The sequence below is a fragment of the Anser anser genome (genome assembly GCF_964211835.1).
Source record: "Anser anser genome assembly, chromosome: 5".
Lineage (NCBI taxonomy): Eukaryota > Metazoa > Chordata > Aves > Anseriformes > Anatidae > Anser > Anser anser.
The window spans coordinates 11,337,158-11,356,839 of record NC_139725.1 but is presented as its reverse complement, the minus strand read 5'-3'; the positions used below and the strand labels follow the sequence as shown (position 1 = coordinate 11,356,839).

Genomic DNA, 19,682 nt, shown 5'->3' with positions numbered 1-19,682 from the left:
TAAAGATGACATTGCGGTTCTCACCAAGTTCAAGCTGTTGCAGTCAGAAGGTATTGTACTAGCCAGCGTCCCACCTTCCTTCCTTTTGTCTGTGCCCTCTGTTGCTTTTTTTTGTTTTTAAAATTCCAAGAGCCTCTTGGAAATCAGACTTCAGTTTATTTGAATCGCTGATGTCACACACAGGCCATTTTTTTTGCAGTGGGATTTACAAGTCGGTTTTTACTTATCCTCTTGGCTACGCGCTAGCCTGGCATCTGCATTCATAGTGCTTGTTGCAGTTCTGGGTTGTGGCTCCCTTACACCTTCCTACATGACATGGACATGCATTTTCTTGTACTGCTGTCTAGGAACCTGCTTATATGTTGTTCAAGGAGCAAACGTTTAAGTATGTTGTATTTCTCAGCTTATGTTTTGCATCCTCTTTCTTCCTTCTTGTGTGCTGCACCTGCGTTAATTCAGTTTTATTCCCCTAGATTAGAGCTACCGAGAGGATTTCTTTTCACAAGTTTATTAGCTATGCTACTAGAAGAGCATTTCCCAAGAAAGTTCATAATCATGCTTGTTCCCATGGTTCAATTTTCACAGCTACAGAAATTATAATCCAGAAAATACAACCGCCAAAGCTGTTGTAGGCTGCGGAGTCGGTTCAAGTCCTCTCAGCATCACCGGCAAATTGAATGCCATGGCTCGGGGGATGAGGTGCCAGGCTGCTGCTGCCATGGAAAGTTGGGTGCTGAAACCCTTGGGCCGTCTGCCTCTGGGCCCTGGGTTTGCTACCTTAAGCCAAAGCTGCAGCAGCCAACCTGCTTTCCTGCCTGATGGGCAAAGCAGCCACCAGAGTGCCGTGGTGGTGCTGCCTTTCTTTTGTTTCAGCTGTTCTAGGCAGCTGCCAAGTTTGCATATGCTTACAGACAGCCCTGTATCAAGGTAGAGCCTCTCTCCAGGAATATCCTTGCAGAAACAGTTTCTCAAGCAATTTGTTCTGGATATTTTGATAGTGGCTGTCTTTTGAGTAAAGACTGCGGTATTCTTATGATATTCTCCTGTTTTGTGCCTTGTGGTTCTCTTGTGTTGAACGTTTGTGCTGTTTGGGAAGTAACCTGAGTTCACTTCTGTGCTGAAGCTGTTTCTTAATGCCTTTTCTGCGTTTGATGTTGTCTTGGAGCATAGTCCCTTTAGCATTTATGATAAATTTGGGTAGGAAAAATGAGCCTAAATTAGTTACTTCCACATGATTTAATGTTGGTCTCCATGCTTCTGTCAGCATATACAAACAGGTGTGTAAGCATATACAAACAGTGTGCAGGTGTTTCTCTAGGTGTGTAAACCTTTTCAAACTACAAGATACCTACAAATACAGATTGTGCTGGCATGTTTTCCATAATGAAATAGCATGCAACAACTGTAGGTTTAGTATAACGAAGATGTTTCTGCTGTTATGTATCATTATATACCATTGCCCAGTTTCTCATCACATCAGATGTAAGATTAAAAGTCATAAAGACCATTATTTCTAAGCAAGCTTAGATACAGCTTGAGAGCATTTTTTTCTCTTTGTCTCTGTAGTTTATTAAAAACTTTTGAAGAATGTTTTTTGTTCTGCACAGATGTGATTTTTGACAGGAAGTATTTGCAGCCTCTTTGTTGTTGTTTTTAAACAAATAAAAAACATAGGCTCCTGTTATTTGTAGGAATAAAGTAACTGTAGTTGTCTGAAAGTGCTCTGGTCTAAGCTGTGATACTCTGTCCGGTCTGAGCTATACCCATTGATGCTTCCTTGCTGTTTGACGGAGAGAGGAGCATGATAAATCCTCTTCTGGAAGAAAGAGGCACCTTTATTAGATTCCTGCTGTAGGCTGTGATGAGCTGTTTACAAAACCGCTTATCCTTTTCCATTGGCGGGAGAGTTATTTAAATGACTGCCCTGTCTGATCAGCAAGGAGATGGCTGTGTACAGAGTCTGCTTAGAGTAGGAGCTGAGCTTATGGGCTCGGAATTGATCTCCAGAGGAAACTGTTGACAGAGGAGGTTCAGAGCCACAAACCCAGCCAACCTCTCAATATGATTTAGGTATTTAAAGATGCTCAGCGTAATTTCCCCTATCGTGTTACCATTAAGTAGTAGTCTCCTTGGCAGACTGACTTTTCTGTGGGAAAGGCAGAGCTCAATGCTGCTGTTAAAATTAAGGAACTTTTTAAACGAGCTTTGGTAACTTAAGTTGATGTTCTTGATTCTAACATCATATCTCCTTTATGTGTCTTTAATCATGAGCTTTACCATCGTACCGTTAATCCCTTAGAAGCAGAAAACAATTTCTAGCAAACAACCCCAGAGATAACAGAACTTTGAGAAACAAGGCAGCAAAGCTCCAGGTGTTGGACCCTCATTAGACAGTAACTCATAGGACATTTGAGGCAAGAAAGAATTTTATCCTCTCAAATACGTGATTCATCTGGATTTTGCTTGTCACAGTTAGAACTGTGTGACTGTGAGGTTACAGCCAGTTGGTACAGGCTGAGTGTCTTGTGTCTCAGGGCGTTCTTTATCCCTTCAAAAAATCATTTGTGAAGGTCTTATGTAGCTGAATATCACTTTCCAGCTATTGCTTTTGCTTGTTCATAGCTCTGTGCCTTCAAGTTTCTCTTCACTTTCAAATACAAGGGTATTTTAAAAGGCATGTACTTATATGAATGTTTCTTTGAATATTTTTAGGGGAAGAAAGCAATGGACCTTTATGTGAAACGCTTTCAACTGCAGGATCAGAGGTCCCAAGCAGCTCAGAGGTAAGGTACAGTACAGGTAGCATTAACACTCTGTTGGTAAAAAGAGAGGGGAACAGTACTGTGAAAGATGAAATTAGTTTTGGAAAATAATACTGCTGTTAGATTCTCTCATATGTACATTTTTATCCATGCACATTTTTTTTTTCTCCAGTGTTTTGAAGGAGCAAAAGCAAACAAGTAATGCTGCTATTCACTGAGTCTTGTAAGAGACTGCAACACAATACAGCTAGCAGTAGTGGAACAGTATGGGGCTTAACAGCGCTCCCAGTGTCAGTCTTGAAAGAAGAATCACATATCGCAGTGTTTTGGTAATCGGAAAAGCATAATACTCTTCCACAACCCCAACACTTGGTTTTATACTACGTGCTATGCTACTAGGAAATCAAGGCACTCTTACACTCCTGTGCTCTAGGTACTTTTTTAATAATTCAGCTGTTTATGAGAAAGCCAATTAGAAGAGTTATAAGAATACCTCTTTCTTGCAAGAAATGCAACCCAAAAGTTGGGCAATCCAAAAAGCATCAGTTACTTGTTTTTCACAGTACCTCATTGCTTAATACATAAAGTATGCAGTATCTTACATACAGGTGTACGGATACTCTTCAGTTAAGAAATGGATCTAAAAAGAATATTGAAATTACATGATCTTGAAATTAGTGTTTTAATTTCTGTTGTCTGATTTCTTCTTTGTTATTGTATGTTTAAGGAACATAGGAAGACTTTTAGGTAAGAATAGAAATAGCTGCTCTGTTGAAATATGGTGTCTTATGTTGGCTGAAAGCATTCCCCAGAAATGATACTGTTGAATTGAACGTTTACAAAATGTAGTTCTGTTGAACTTCGAAAGCATAAAACATTTCCTCATCTACTTTTAAGAGGCAAATTTAGAGACGATCCTGTCAAGACTAAACTCCAAGTTCTTACATTACACAGATGTTTGTCTTGCTAGCACATGCAGCCCGATCATCCAAATGCTTTTATAAATCTACCAAGTTCCACCTTAAAGGACTGTTAGTGTGTTAGTACTGTTAGTAGTTTAGTGTTAGACTGTTAGTAGTCTGGTACCTCTCCATCTATTGTGTGATGGACATCTTTTTCTCCCGGAAAAGTTTTGAGCAGACAATATCAATCACTTTACTGAACCCAGGCTGACGCTATCTCAGGTTACAGCGTATGAATCATCATACTATGATAGGCAGCAGTTTGGAGCTGATTCTGGGTTCGTGTTGAGTGTCACTGTTTAGATGAAGATGACCTATTTCACCAGGGCCTGAAAGAATTCACTACATGACTTCAGCTGTGGGAAAAGACAAGAAACATGGGAGGAAGGGTGTGAGAAGCATTATGTGTAGGGGCATGGGATTTGAACCTTTTTGAAAGGTGGAACATTTATGATTCATAGGAAAGGAGGCTTTGGTCTTCAGGGTTTTCTTGTCCAGGGGGTAGTCTCCTTATGAAAAATAGGTCTGGTTATTCTCTCAGAATCTCCTGTTGGTAAAATCATGCTGCATTTTTCTCTTTTTTACTTCCTTACACAATTATTTTTTCTTAATTTGTTCTTAAGTATCACAAACAAATGTCCTAGCATCTGAGTAGTTGACTTTAATTTTCTTCCACTCTCTCCTTCTAAGAGGAGACAGCATACTTGGCTTTAGATAGTTTGTTTCTTCAGGTCAGCTGGTCATCTGATGCTTGCTTACATTTAAGTTAACGCTTTCTCTGTGTTTCACATCATCCTATACCACATCCCTTAACATGGTCTCATTTACCAAACTTTTGCTTTCTATGCACTAACGTGGCATAAAGTTACACAGTTGCTTTTAATCTTCTTGCCCAATTTCGTGCTCTTATCTGCCATGACAGGCTTAGTTCCTGATGATTAATGTCATATATATCCAGGTGAAGTCTGTCCTTAAAGTATTTCCATGAATTGATTCCAACAGTAAGATAGCCTTGGTTTTTTTCTTATAATGCTAATCCTTTATCTTGATATGTCATCTCAACTTCACTTTTCTTCTCTACAGACTGGAAGAATTTCCTTTCCCTCAGTTTGTTGATAGCCTGTCTTTGTCATCCTTAATGCATTCCTGTAGGAGCTGAGTAGGGTCATCAATCCTGGCCTGTGAGAAAACCCATGCTGTCTCCTCTTTCTACAAAGACCCCTTTAAGCTCAGGTGGATGTGCTTTGTTCTTGTTTTGGCCAATAGTGCATTTCTCTATTTTATAAATTTACTCTGATGACAGATGGGTAAATGTCTTGTTACTTAAGCATGGACTTCAATTTATATCCCTTTCAACTGGGAAGTATTAGCACTTGAAGTCTTAAAAGGATTTAATTCCAGTGATTTTAAAACGTAAACGGAATTGATTCATAAAAAGACTAATGGAAAAGATTTACCTGAAATTACATTCTGGTCACAGCTAGAGTATGCTTGCATTGTCTTTCCTTTTGGAAGAGAAAAAACATAACTTGAAATAACAGTATACTTCTGCTCAGCAGTTGGAAGAAAAAGCTAAGGCCTTGACGTTGGTTTAGCAGTGGAGAGGACAAAAAGATATTTAGCTTCAAATATGGAAAAGAGAAAACGTCCATAGTTCACTGGCATATTTTTATCTTTTGCAGTTTATACAGTAATCTGTACATAAGGAATTATGCAAGTAAAATTTAAAAAGAGGAAAAACAGTCTGTCGTGAAACCTGCCAATGCATATGGAAAAGTCAGATGAAGTTTAGGATTCAAAAAGCAGTCATGTCTCCAGCCAGCAATGCTTTTGGTCCTTCCCCATAACTTTGCATTTGTGCTTTAATCTGCTTTCCGAATTTTACTGCATGGTTGTTTTTTTTCCTCATCTGCTTCTTGAGTCTCATTTTTCTCCTTTGCTCAATCTCCCACGAGGCCAAAAGAAGCAGGAGCACTTAAAGTTCAACAGTCTTCCATATTAGAAGCTTCACAGCATGAATCATTTCTAGATGCTTGGTCATGACGGGAGGCAAGGAGATTTCAGCAGACTGCAGAGGGGAAAAAAGGGACAAGATAGGGATGTTTTTGTGTAGGCACTGCAAAGGAGACTGCTTCCAATTATGTCATTGTGAAATCAGTAATTCAGACAACCACTCCTGTTAGGGATAGATGACTGTCCTAATTGAATCTCGAAGTAGAATTTACTGAATTAGTCTTTATAGAGTTCCTGTTCCAAGAAATAAATGCCTCTGATAGTCCTTTCAGGCAAATTGGAAAATGAATGAAATAAAAACTGAGAATCTGTTTTTCTTCTGTAGTTTATGCAGAGAGAGAAAGAGTATACTATGGGACAATTCTGTTTAATAGCATGTTATGTGGGAGATTGAATCAGAAGATAGTTTGTAGTTTATTGACATCTGTAAGAGGCATTTACTAAGGATTATTTGTCTGCTGTTCCAACTCCCTAGTGTAAAGTCACTTAAAATATGTGCAGTGTATGCACGTGGACCCCGAGTTCCTCACCCTCGCAGTTGGTTGTGCTGCTTTGCGTGAAGCTGTAGGGCTGTGCCCCAGTCTGGCTGTAAGAAGTTAGAAATTCTTTTTTCACAGCTATATATTAATTTTTCACCTTTTCTGTTAATTTCACACCAACAAAATGCTCACTAAAAATTCTGTTACTCAGTATTTTCCATATTGTAAGTTGATCATGAGAAGACCTGAGAACAAGCAGCTGTTATTCAAACCAGGTTGTTAGCAGAAGTAAATTGGCATAACTCCATCAAATGTGTTAAAGGGATGTATTTTACCAAGATTAGCGGTATGACGCATGGATTTTTTTTTTTTTTTTTGAGAGCAGCAGGTGCTACTGTACCTTCTCTAGCTGATTCCAAATGAGTTGATTTTTTTCTGGAAAAATCCCACCATCATAATGTACATTACTGTCATTCTTGTTCAGTTTTCAATGCAGACCAGTGGATTTTTGAGTAGAAAGAAAAAAGAAGCACTATTATTAATATTGTGGAAACAGACCAAATCGGTTTCCAAGTCTAGTTGGACATATGAAAAGGCTTCTTTCAGGTGTAACTACAAAACATATTCAGAGGAATATCTGAGAGAGAATATGCTAAAGCCTTCTGAGAGAGGATTGCAAAGTATGAAGGACCAGCTGAACACTGCTACCACTAGTGCCAAAGTGTTTTACTTACTGGCTTTCATCTGAACGAAGCTGGACTATTTGAGTGTTTCTGAAAGCACTGCTTAGCTCCCGTTCTGAGGGCTATGTTTTATCACGGTAGAAGCCCTGTTGTACAGTACATAAACTTTGGCATATAACAGAAAAGTGGTCTCTCTACACCAGTCTGAATGTGTAAGAAAAGGTATGCTGACTGTCAGCAATTTTGAAACACTTAACCCCCATGACTCGAGTTAATTCATTTCAGACAATTGTACTGACAGCGGGAGTAGTTCCCTGGTTAAACAGAAAAGCAGTTGACAAAACGCATAGGAACATACAGAGGGTTTTTAGCTAGACTCTTCCAGCTCTATTTTGGCATTTCAGTTCACCAAGATTTATCCTTGAGTAAAGCAGTGTGGGCAGCTTAGGGCCAGTGGGTGGCTAAAGCCTGCGCCTGCATCTAATCACACACAAGGTGGGAAGCTGTGAGTGGAGGGTGCGCAGGAAGGAGAGGTGGAAGAAAAGCTGAAGGATGGGTGCTGGCTTGGACAGGGGCGGGTCGGGAGTCTCAGAGAGTCTCTCACTTTCACAACACAGTCCTTCTTTCCTTTGCACCATCTACGCCGGTCTGTTGTGATTTTTTTTCAGAAGCAAATCAAGAGATCAGTGTGAGAACTTACTAACAGAATCAGACACTGCAAACCATTATTCTTTCCAGTAGTGAAGCCTGATCTCAAAATCCCTTGCTTAAGCATTCATATAACCGTGGGCCAGGAGCGCAGATAGCTCGTGGCCATGTCTTTGTAGGATAATTGCTTTGTCAAGTCCTCTGTGGTGCTGGCGGTCCCATCACCCAACGCACGTGTGGAGTGTGGCCAGGGGATGTGGCAGCACCCTGCAAGCCCCCGGGCAGGGAAAAAGGGAACACACGGGTCTGGTGCAGTGCAAGTCGGGGGGGGCCTCGCTTGGCTGCGTATCAAAAGGAAGCTGGAAGTCCTCGCAAGTCTCACTAGGGATAACCAATACAGTTACTGATACATATTTGCCTTGTCTACACTATGAGATTCATTATTTGTCTACTTGTATCCATTTTTGTTCAGTGTGTGCATGGTGTATAGTTTGTGTTGAAAAAATAAGTAGGCATCATATTTGTTCTGAATGCAATTGCAGAAGTCTGTTGTGTACATTTTGCCTGATGTTCAAATAAGAAGTATTGCTAGAAGTTGTTCTTTATCAGTTTGTGAACTGCGATCTGTGCCCGATTGTTTATGGACTTGAATTTTTATGATGGACATGATGAGGAATACTGTATAGCTTTTATTAAAAGTAATTCTTAATGTTTTAAAATCAATACTGGCCATGTAAAAGTCAATGGCAGTAGGCTAGTGGTCCAGTTGATCTGAGGAAGTAGAGATCTGCCTAAACTTTGACAACTGGACTGAAAATCCAGCTGTCACACAGAATAGCTTTGCAGCAACTTAAACCCGAAGCTACACAGTTTTTCCTGAAATAGCCTTTTATTTTAAAGCATCCTTTGCATCATTGCTAACAACGTTATGTTTTTCCCGTGATGCCACTGGCAGCAGGGTCTAAGCAGCACTGAGACTACTTTACTCATCCCTGATCATCAAGTGGTAAGCAGTAAGAAACATTCATGCTTCCTTGCATGAATTTGTGTGGCGTCTTCTATTACCATATGCCAAGAAGTCCCTCACTAAAAAATTTTCCAGTTTCTGGGAAGCCATCCTTTGAAAAACAATTGCTTTCCTAGCATATGAAAATGAATGGGGCTTTTGAGTCTATTCCTAGGCAATGGCTCCATGAGCATATAATGTGATGGCTTAATTGAGAAATTCAAGGTAATTGAAAGGGTTCAAATGGTGAATAAGAGACAAAATTGAAAAGTTAATTATTGGTGGAGAAAACTGGAAAGTTTGCTTTTTTTGACTGTTGTTTTGGGTTCATGGGATATAGGGTGTTCCGGCTACGGTGTGACTAACAAATGGGAGATCCCTTTTTATGATGATAATCTGCAGGGCTTTGAGTCAGCATGATACCTGAATGTGTTTTAACCAATCCTGGCATCATTTGAAATGTTGCATATTTTTCTTATTGTAGTAAAAATAATAAGGAAAGGCCCAAAATATCCTTTTACTGAATTTTTCAGATATTATAATTGTGGTAATTATAAAATATGTCAGAAGACTTGAAATCTCCATTATTTTATGGAGAAAAAACTATTCACTCATTTAACATAACTGGAGAAGTACATGCTGAGGTGTATTCAGATTGCTTGCTTACATGGGGTTCTGGTGTCTTACATTAACACATGCTCTCTTGGCATCCTTTTTATTTTTCTTTGTTCTATTCTCGTTTAATTTGTTCTTTTGTCCAGAAAGGCTTTTACTGCATATTCAGATTTCAGTGTAAACATCTTGGGTGTCTTAAACTTCTTTGAAATGCATGTTTTCGAGCCTTCAGGTTTTATTGTAGCTCAAAATTGAAAGACAAGTGTGCTAAAGGTGCAAAAATAGCTCCCTGAAGTAGGTGGGGCTTTTCTTGTTTCTTTTGGTGGCAAAGGTTATGGTTTTGAATGCAACTGTGTAGCTTGCACCAAGCATAACTGGAAATGGTGCTGAGTGTGTTGTTAACGCGCTCCTTGGAAGCGGTGAGCGCTGCAGCTACCTGGATTTCTCCAAGAAAGAAGATGGAAGAGAACGTCATGCCGAGTGCCTCTCTGGTCTGACAGCAGCTGAGTTCACTGTGCAGGAACCGCAGAGGAGTTTGCTTTTTTGATTTTCACTAGAGTGCCTGTGTATATGCAAATGTTGTGTAAACGCTTTTACAGGAGCTTTTTTGCTCTTCAACTTCCATCGAACAGGTATGTTTGGCACAGCAGGATGTTTCTTCTGGAGCTGTCAGCATGTTTGCTGCCATGGAAAGGGCTGGGGTATACGAATATTCAGCTTGCAGTAGGAATGAGCGTGTTAATTTTGTTTTTAAGCCACCGAATGTTGCTTGCCCTTCCAGGTCTAGAGTTTTTTTCTTGTATTTTGGTTCACATTTCATTTCCTTACGTTTTTGTGATTTTTTTTCAGTATTCTGGATTTTTTTTCCCGCAGTGGGTTGTTAATTTATGAATTGCCTCATTGCTTTATAATGTAGTCATACTGGTTTGTTACGATGTCTGCAATAAAAACTGATTGGGTGCATGATTATCTGAGGTTAAATATACATTTGCTTTGTAAACTGAAGCTTGTAAGCAAGCAAAATATTGCTTGTTTTCGTTTTCCTTGTGATCTCAGGAAGCTTTCTTCTCTCATAAAGGAGTATAGTTATACAACTGCTAGATATGCTGATGGGGATATTATTGACATGATTGCTTAGAATGCCCATTACTCATAGCTAGAGGTAGTTCATTGTGCTGCATGTCTTGGATTAGTGCTGGTAGCACTTTATTGCTGAAATGACTGCTCTAAACGATCTTTCTACTCTAAGATACAAAAAGCAGAAGGTGATGAAAGAAGCTGACCCCTGAACCTCCAGCCCCAATGCTGCAGGGCTTGACCTTTACGAAATAGGAAGCTGGAGGTTGTTTGGGAGGTGCATTTCTCAGCGTAGGCCCCTAAGAAAGCTGCAGTTTTCTGACAGGTTAATCTGAACAGCATTGCTCTAAGCAGAGTTCCTCCATCTTTTAAGTACAGATATGGAGAGGGCTGGGATATTTAGTAGTGGAGCATATTTAGAGGAAACTCCATAAAAGCGGAGAGTAAGCCTAGCAGTGTGTAACGACATACATTTCTTGTTATGTGGATGACCAGACATAGAAATCCTTCTGAATCCTGTGTAAATACGAGGGATGAAATCATTCATGCCTGGTATAATGGCACCTGAAAAATACATTTGCTTTTCCAGCTACTATAAAACATGAGAGTATTGAAGGAAAGATGACTGTATTAACCAAGGTCAGGTACTTGTGTGTTTGGGTGGGTGAGTAAGGCTAAGGAAATATTTACTACAGTCTCTCACTCAATTTCAATCCCAAGTTATTTCTCTGAAGCACTTTCTGTTAGGGTTTCAGTGGCTGATGCCACAGCCAGCAGCTTGCTTTCCTCTCTGCTGTTAGTGGTGGCTGCCTTGTTTGCTTTGGACCTGCAGAAGCGTATCTGAACCACCTGTGGGAGGGAGGTGGCCAAGGCTTATTCATGAAATGTTTGGACAGTATTTAATACGTGCAGAAGTTTTAATGGATTTGAGTTCAGAGCATGACCACCAGCTGGCATTTATGCACTCTACCCAAATCCGTTTGGGCAGAAGTCAATGTGATATTTTTGCCTTAAGCTGTGCTTTATTTGTTTCCCTGCTGATGTTGTAGTCTCTCCGGCAACCTGTCCTGTCTGAGTCAGGAGTTCCTGCTGCGGGGCTGCAGTTTGCCTAACGCCAGGACTGCAGTCCGGTTATGTGGGTGGGTGGTTGGTTAAACATGGTCCAACGCACCAACCTTGGGGAGATGTCCAGACGGAAGTTAACAATTCTGGGATCAGCTATTAATATTAATGTAATCCCACACGTATCCAGTTAATTTGCACTTACATAGTTAGGTGAAAAGAAAAATTAGCTCTTTATGCTAGACTGTTACAGTGTTCAATTCGTTGATCTGTCCAGATGCTTTGAAGACACTTAGCTCTTACAGAGATTATTGGACTATTAAAACTGAAAAGTTCCTAAGGGAAAATGAGTATTTCATATAAATCTGCTTTGTGACTGATAGTTTTATTCATTTTCTGGAAGCCCTGGTAAATGCCAGACACTGGCAGTGATGCTTTCTAGAGTCAACGATTTAGGCTGGAAGGGAGCTCTGGAGGTCTCCTTGGCCAACCTCCCACTCAAGGTGAGGCCTTGAAACTTGGATTGGGTTGCTCAGGTGGGGCCTTGCTTGGTCACGGTATGCTGTCGCTGAGGATGGAGATGACGCGGTCTCTTTGGGCAACCTGTTGTACTTGTTCCTGCTCAGCCACTCCCTCAAATCCAGTAGGAATTTTCCTTGTTGCAACTTGTGGCTGTTGCCTCTTGTGTTTTCACCATATGCCTCTGAGAGGAGACGAGCTCCATTTTTTTGCTGTAATTCCTCATTGGGTATTATTCAATTATTCAGAAGCTTCTGCTTGCTATCTGTATTGCGCTGAGAACCGTTCATTTGGTTACTGGTATTACAGAAGATGCACATCACAGACTATCTGCTGTGATGAGGGATAACTTAATAACTGTAGGTTGCCCAGGACGACTTAGTTTGAACACAGCTCTGAAAAGAGCTGTTCAGAAGTGAAATGTAGTCATCCATAATGTTTTAGGATTCACAAATACAACCAATGCAAATTATCAGCATTTCAGGTACTTCAGCCCTGTAAGTGCACATTTATGCCCAGCATAGCATGAGCATATAAGACTGATCTTTTTTTCCTTGTGAAATCCAAATGTAGCAAAATGGAAAGGAATAATTTATGGGCTTAATAGGTAGGCTTGTCATTATCCATGATGAATAATTCTATGTGCAGAAGGAGAACTGCTTAGTTGTCGTTCTCAAAGCAGATCCAAAGCTGACTACTGCACCTTCTGAAATGCTAGTTGGACCCGTAATGACTGAGCTGGGCTCTGATACATCTTGGAAAACAAGCAACCTTTGAAAACACTAAAGATAAAATATAACTCCAGTTTTTTGAAATGATCTAATTTTAACTATACTCCCCAAATAATTGAGACATTTATTTGGCAGGAGCTTTTTTGAAGCATATTATTATTATTGATTTTATTTTATTTGCATATATGGCTTTGTTGTTCACTAGGACAAAGTCTGTGTGAGCATCCCTCTGCCTTTATACATGGGTGGTTGTGGTAGCCTGATTTTTATGATGATCCCCAATATTATACATCGCTAGAATGCAGTTTAGGGTTCAGTTATCTGCAATGTTGAATAGTAGAAGTACTGGTAATACTGTTTAGGTTTCAGTGTGGCTTTATGTACTAATCAGGTTAATCTAAACAGCTGCAAGTTATAGTCACTTATTTTTTACAGACGAAACTGTAAGCACACAACAGAAAATGCTGTTCCTTTTCTTTTACTGGATTCCATGATTTTTGTGGGCATCTTAGTCTTGCATGATTGTATACTGCATTTGGAAGCAAAAGCATTTTCAGAGGTAGCTGTCCTGATTTCAGTTCTTAGGAAGTAGTCTGTCTTAATTGGTCTGCTGTAAATATTTCTCAAGGAAAAAAAAAAAGAGAAGCAAACAAAAAACAACAGAAGAATTGCTATAGAGAGAAAGCAGAGGATTGCAGCTTTTTCAGGAAATAATTTATTTTAGCTGTCTGTGTTACTCTGACTTGCAGCTTCGTAGCTCCCAACAGACTGGTATAGCTTCAGAAATACGGGAATTCTCCAGAATGCATTTTTGCTTCCAAATGCATTGTTATAATAGCAACATGCATGCTCCATTCATTAGCTGGAGCTTTTACCTTTGCATTACATTCAAAGAAACTTTCTTACTGGTCTCTTAAAATATGCTTAAATGTCCAAATAATGGCAATTAGCATTTTCAGAGTTATTACTTTGAAATACCTGAGATTATTTTCAAAATGAATGCCAGCACAGTTCTCCCTTTAATAAAAATAAAAAACCAAAAACCAAAACAAAAACAAAAACACGGCCATCCTGTTTGTGGGTGGTTTTGCTTTTTCTAGTACCTGGAGGCTTCTTCTGGCTTGCTTAAGGCCACAGACTTCTCTCTAACTTGAGGCAGGGGGTACTGCTGGAAGCAGTTCCACTTGGGGTCTTGGAGAGGAGCGGTGTGCTTACTAACTACTTGTTGGTTATTCCAGCAGAGTGGAAGGAGATATAATCTGTTCCTGAAGCGACGTCTCAGGGTAAAACAGTGATGAATGATATTGCAAGTGGCTTGGATGGCTGCAGTAATAACATGCTTCACTGTGTGATGTCTTCTGTTAACTGGGAGTTCACGGTCGCAAATATTTTGTGCTTTTTCAGAGAACTTTTTCACATGCATCTTGATATGGTTTAAGAGGGAACAGACAGAGACATATCTCCCTGAATTACTCTTTTTGGTTCCTACTTGAATAAAATGAAAACCCAATTTGGTCCTTTATTACTAAATGTCAATTTGTTGATGGATGTGATCTAACAACCAAAAACCAAAGCTTCCTTAGCATGAAGTCAAATTTAGTCCAGGGTTCTAACTTCTAGAGCGAGCACTTTGCTATATGAGCTTCTAATCTTTTAAACAATTTTCTAGAGCTAAATACGAATAAAATAATAAACAATATTACCTAATATTAACTTTTTTAGCAGAGTGAGACGGTAGTCTTTATTTGCTTAATATTAATTGTTGTAGCTTACTCACCAGAAAAGATCATCGTATTAAACCAATATTCTGGCATGCCGATATGGATGAAAACATGAAGTTTAATTGATCTGTTAGAATATTAATTTTCCTGTTGCATTGATGCATTTTGTTATTTTTTTCCTCAGTTTTGAAATGTAACCCCTGTATTGTTTATGTGCTCATTTTGTATGTGATCCTTGCTGGGACATATTTCTCTGTGGCGGTTGACTTTTTGAATTTTCTTATGTAGAAGAAAATGCATGGAGCTTACTTCTTGCCACCTGCTTCAAGTTGATGAACTGTGCCCTAGATTGCTTTGGTGTAGAGTGGCGTTCCTACTAACAGCAGAAGAAATCACTTGTGTTGATCATTTGTGACACATTCTAAGAACTGTGAAAGAATAAACGATAGCAGTTCACAGGCGTTGCTACACTAACATATATATTATTTATTCTTCAAACCAGTTATTTACATGTAGTGTTTGTGGATATAGGCAGTTAATTCGGAAATAATTTTAGCTGCATATAGCCCTTGTTAAAACTTGCCCGAGTGTACCTTGAGCTATGAAGAAACGGAAAAATTGAGACAATTAGAGTAAACTACATTGTCTTCTGTTATTTTAGAGCAAAAGCAATACTTGATTTTTAATTATATGCCTGTATCTTCCACAGATTGATAAAAGACATCAAAGCAAAGATTCAATTTTCTTCAGGGATGGAGTCAGGAGAATTGATTTTGTTCTCTCCTATGTGGATGATCTTAATAAAGAATGGGAAAAAAAGCTGGTAAGTTCGCTTTTCTGAGTTGTTCCTGATTCTTATCTATCCTAACCTGAGTATCAAATTGCGAAGGCTTTCACATCAGTACACTCAGCTGGAATTGAACTTTGTAAAAACACTTTACAGAAGCCTAAAAAGCTGTTCTGTGTACAGAAATATGTGCAACTTGGTGTTGTGCTTTGAGACTCAATTTTACTAGATTTTCGGAGGCTTTATTTCCTGAATTGATCACTCACCATTGATTAAGGCTGCTCAGTATATCATAGAATCAGCTTAATGCCAAGTAATGCAAATGATTTTGCTTTCTTGAATTAACAGTCTAATAAAAACTGAGGCTTTGGTGAAACTGTATCTGTAAACAGTGTTAAATGAAGGGAAGTGTCTTCTAAATAAACAAAGCATTATCCAAATGAGAAGTAACGATAACATTGTTTATATATTTTATACAAATGGGCTGTGTGTTGATTATTCACCCTTGCCTTCAGTTAGAAGAGAACTAGATCCATGCAAATATCCATGTAATTTTCCTTTTAATACTTGAAAACTTTTTTTGTTGTTACTCTGAGTAAAACAAGTGCAGCATCTCCTCTCTGAGCTTTTGCCTGTGTTTGATTTGCTCTCTACATATATCCTTGTTGTTCTAGTAAAATATTTAAAGTGTCTTTGACAAGAGACCTCCTGTGGAACAAAGCACAGCATAACCACCTCCTCCTATGTAACAAGCAAGTTTGGGCTCCCCTCTAAAGTTCCAATTAGTGATCATCCTTGAACTTGTCAGCAAGACCCAGTTACCTGAATGGTAACAAGAGGGTGGACGGAATCAATAAATGACATGTTGGTTCCTTGCTCTCACTGACATTTGAGCAATACTTGAATTCAAGCTACTTAAAAATCCAGTACTAAAAGATGCAGTCAGGACAAATAATAAACTTACATACAGCATAACATTAAAAATAATGCAGGGTTTTTAATTAGTTTGTTTCCTAGTTATTTGATGCTGTTTTTCTGAGCCAGTAGAGGTTATGTTTGCACACTGCTCTCTCTAATAGGTATTTCCAAAGTTTGCTCTTGAAAAGAAAGGGGGAGGGAAACAAACCACGACCAAAAAGCCATTCTCACATAATTGCATTATTCTGAAAGATAGGGCTTCCTGAAGAAAAAAAAATCATAGTAAAGCTTAGGACAGAATCACAAACAAAACTGGAGGTCTGTGAAGTAAAGAATGTTTTTCATCTACATCTTGTTGTATTAAAGTGTTTCATAATTAAAAATGATAATTTCCTTTGAACAAAACCTGCAAGATCGGGCTGGTAAAAAAATAAATAAATAAATGCTTACTGCTTCCTTTATGAAAGAAATACTGCTTTCGTTAAAGACTTAGGCTGCCTATATTTGCATGCAAATATGATCTAGTGTAGAACACAGCCCCTGCCTCTTACTCTTGTTACCATGAAAAAGCAAGAATCTGTGCCATCAGCTGTTTGATGCCTTTCCCTGCTTGGGCATCTCTCAGTTGCCATCTTTGGTTACTCATGCTGGGAGACTTGCTTGGGAGACCAGTGTTACATTATAGCTGTGGCATCATAGGTTTATACAAAGGCATGCTTTTTCAAACTCACCCTGCTGCTTTATCGGGCTTTGTCCGGCTGTAATCCTAGCTATCTTTTTTTCTACCATAAACAAAAATGCATTTTAAAAAGAAGGTAGAGGAGGCCAGTCAGCGTAGAGAGAGGAAAAAGATATTCATGCAAAATATGTGAGAACAACTCTTAAAATAAATATTTTCCATTAGTCATACCCCAATAACACGTGGGAAGAAATGGAGGCTATTTAGGTAATATTTCAAGTTGGAAGGAAAATGGGATCTTAGCCAGACGAGAGACCATGTACCTGGGTGTCATTATTTACTGAAGGATTGACGTGGAGGGTAGGAAAACCAAGATAACGCTGTGGTTCCTCTTGGAGGTAAAAATGCTTTTAGTTAGGAAGAAGCATCTGTCTTGCAGGAGAGTAGAACACCTACATGAAGTTCTGTGAGATTTCATTCTGTATATGTCTCTTACCAGCAAGAGTTGACAACACCATGGAAGAAGGCCTTGGTTTTGTGGCTCTGCAGGTTAGCTCTGTGCTCCCAGACTGGGCAGGGGTGGAGATGTCAGTGTTACGGCACATCACTTCTCACGTAGTTCTTGGGAATCTGCAGAGAAAGTGACATTTACTCTATATTTATGCTCAGCATAGGCCTTGATACAATGAATATGCCAGTAACTTAATATAGACTTGTCAGCTCAGAAGTACTGTGCTGTTGTATTTGTTGGAACAAAATCCAAATATTGACGCAGTGCAGCCTTTGGAATTTGCTTGAGATACTGGACTTATGGTTGTACAGTTGTTGCTGGAAAGAAACGTGCTTTTCTTCTACTGTAGTGCAATGATACAGCAAAATCTAATAGCTAAGAATAGAAATGTTTACAAGAAGAGAATAACAGTTGTGACAAAGGGTTTTGTTTCCTTGTCTCGAGGAAACAGCTTTATTCTGCATTTCTAAGAGAGGCATGAAAAACTTCTTTGTGTGCTTCCCCATGGCTCTGATACAGATGTAAGAGGCGGTCTGTTCATCTTCTCCCTTAGCTTCATGCAGAACAAATGCATTAACTTCTTTGATGTTCCCCAGAACCTCTCCAGCTTAAACTCTGTTTTGAATTTGCCTTCTATAAGCTACAGGAATAAATCCTAAACACAAGGTCTCTGTAAACAAAAATGAAGATTACATTTTTGTGAGACAGAAGTTTTATTTTTCCTTAAAGCCTCTAGGAGACAGCAGTATAGTATTTTATCTGTATATGAAATATATGAGGATATGGAAAAATAAATAAATTTTAAAAAACACTTCTAAGAAATTATTCAGGTAGTGCCAGGCATGATCTTTATTGCCCATACGTGCATTTCTTCACAAAAAAGAAAAACAAAAAAAAAAAACACAAAGCACTGGGACTCTGGGATCTCTGTGCAGAGTAATTGTTGATTTCTGTGTTTACTGGAAGCAAACTCCACCTGTCCTCCGTGAGACCTGGAGACACAAAGAGACTTTATCTAGACCTCTCCCGCTTTTCAGCATCTCTGGGAGAAAGCAGGAGTTGCTCTGACACCAGGTAGCCCAAAGCCAGGGAGCCAGTAGCCGCAGCAGGCTCAGGTGCTGGCTGCTCCCCCTGCAGCCCGTTGGGTGCCAGCTGGCACCCAGTGCCCAGTGCAGCTGGGTGCAGAATTCACGGGTGCTTTACAGCATGTGGCAATTCCTACAGGTTGTAGTTGTTTCCCAGTGCCCTACACAAGGCTGTGGTCAGAAGGAGGCTGAGCATCCTGACATGCAAGAGGCATTTGTAAGGCTGGTGTTGCCTGCCTGAAGGGAGGGGAGGAGTATGGAGGGAGTCAGGGGTTTGACTAACCAATGTGTTGAATACCTAAAATGGCTTATTTTTCTGTTTAGTGATTGTTTTTACTCGCAATAGCAGCATTGTTACCAAGGAACAGATCTGTAACAGTTGTCTGTGTATCTTGGGTAGCTAATTATCCAGCGATGCATCTGCACTGGGCATATTAGTGCTGGTGGACTTTGGATCCTGCTTTGTTAATCTTATCAGGAGGGTTCATTCTGCTGAAGCATGCATTAAGGTAAAGTCATCCTGTAGCAGCCTGGCGGTTAGCCACAGCGTGCTGGGAGAGGTGAAGGCTGTATCCCCCACTATCCTTTGTGGGCCACAGTAGTCTCAGAAAATGTGGTTTCTGCCTTTTGCATATGCTTCTGAGAGGTTTAAGAACTGTATTTAAACAAAATGTGGGGAGGGGAATGAGCCCACTATCACTGGCCTAATCACGGGATTATCTTCCATCACCCCCCTGTGACAGCAGGGCAGGGTCTGTAGTGGAATCCCAAGTATGTGCCCCGAGTGTGGCTTTTTAGGGTTGAGGGAGTGAGCTTAAAATTGTTATGTGTATATATTAAAAACACAAAAAGTGGCACTGGGCCAAGAGTACACTTTGTCCAATGTAAGCCTTTCATAGCAATATGAAGAAATTCAGTATTTGACAAGAAAGGGGACTAATGTTTTAGTTCTGTTTGTTTTTCTGGCAGATTGATTTCCTTTTAATGGTGGTTGTTTCAAGTGGCTGCAAAGTACAGTACATTCACATGTCTTTCAGAGAAGGTGGCTTACGAGAAGAGAGCACGGTGATAAAAAGAGTAATTTCTATTAGAGCACTTCAATTTATCATGCTAAATATATAGTAAGAAGAGCTCAGTAATCAGGGTTGTACGCTTTGGCTCTGTCTATTGCTGAGCTGCACAGATCAAGGAGGAGCTGTCTGCTGAGCATCTGGTGGCAGAGAACCTCTGGGCTGACTCGCTTGGATCTCCTCCAGTGTTTGCCAGGGCAAGAACGCATGGCAGTGTGCTTTGTTTGGAGAAAATGTAAGCCAGGATGGCACATAGCTTTGGATGCGAGTCTTGAATATCAGCTTTTATATACCACTTCTGAATGTAATTGTAAATCACTTCTTAGTTGTATTGTTTTCTCTTAGATCAGTAGG

General features: G+C 39.6%; 1 protein-coding gene and 1 long non-coding RNA gene across 12 annotated transcripts in view; one reads left to right on the top strand and one right to left on the bottom strand.

The window, feature by feature from the left end:
- Nucleotides 1-19,682, top strand: part of ANO5 (anoctamin 5) — a 55,087-nt gene that overhangs the window by 9,965 nt on the left and 25,440 nt on the right. For 2 of the 11 annotated variants that reach the window (XM_083838063.1, XM_083838058.1), the window contains exons 2-5: nucleotides 6-50; nucleotides 2,713-2,783; nucleotides 8,506-8,553; nucleotides 14,988-15,101. In XM_083838063.1, the coding sequence (XP_083694189.1) occupies nucleotides 6-50; nucleotides 2,713-2,783; nucleotides 8,506-8,553; nucleotides 14,988-15,101 (278 nt within the window). Of the gene's footprint in view, nucleotides 1-5; nucleotides 51-2,712; nucleotides 2,784-8,502; nucleotides 8,554-14,987; nucleotides 15,102-19,682 lie in introns of all 11 variants that reach the window. The other 9 variants (XM_083838061.1, XM_083838055.1, XM_083838060.1 and 6 more) reach the window with 5 other exon arrangements.
- Nucleotides 15,111-19,682, bottom strand: part of LOC310900310 — a 184,719-nt gene continuing 180,147 nt past the window's right edge. Inside the window, exon 4 of the long non-coding RNA XR_014585004.1 lies at nucleotides 15,111-17,292. This is a non-coding gene — a long non-coding RNA (uncharacterized lncRNA). The remainder of the gene's footprint in view (nucleotides 17,293-19,682) is intronic.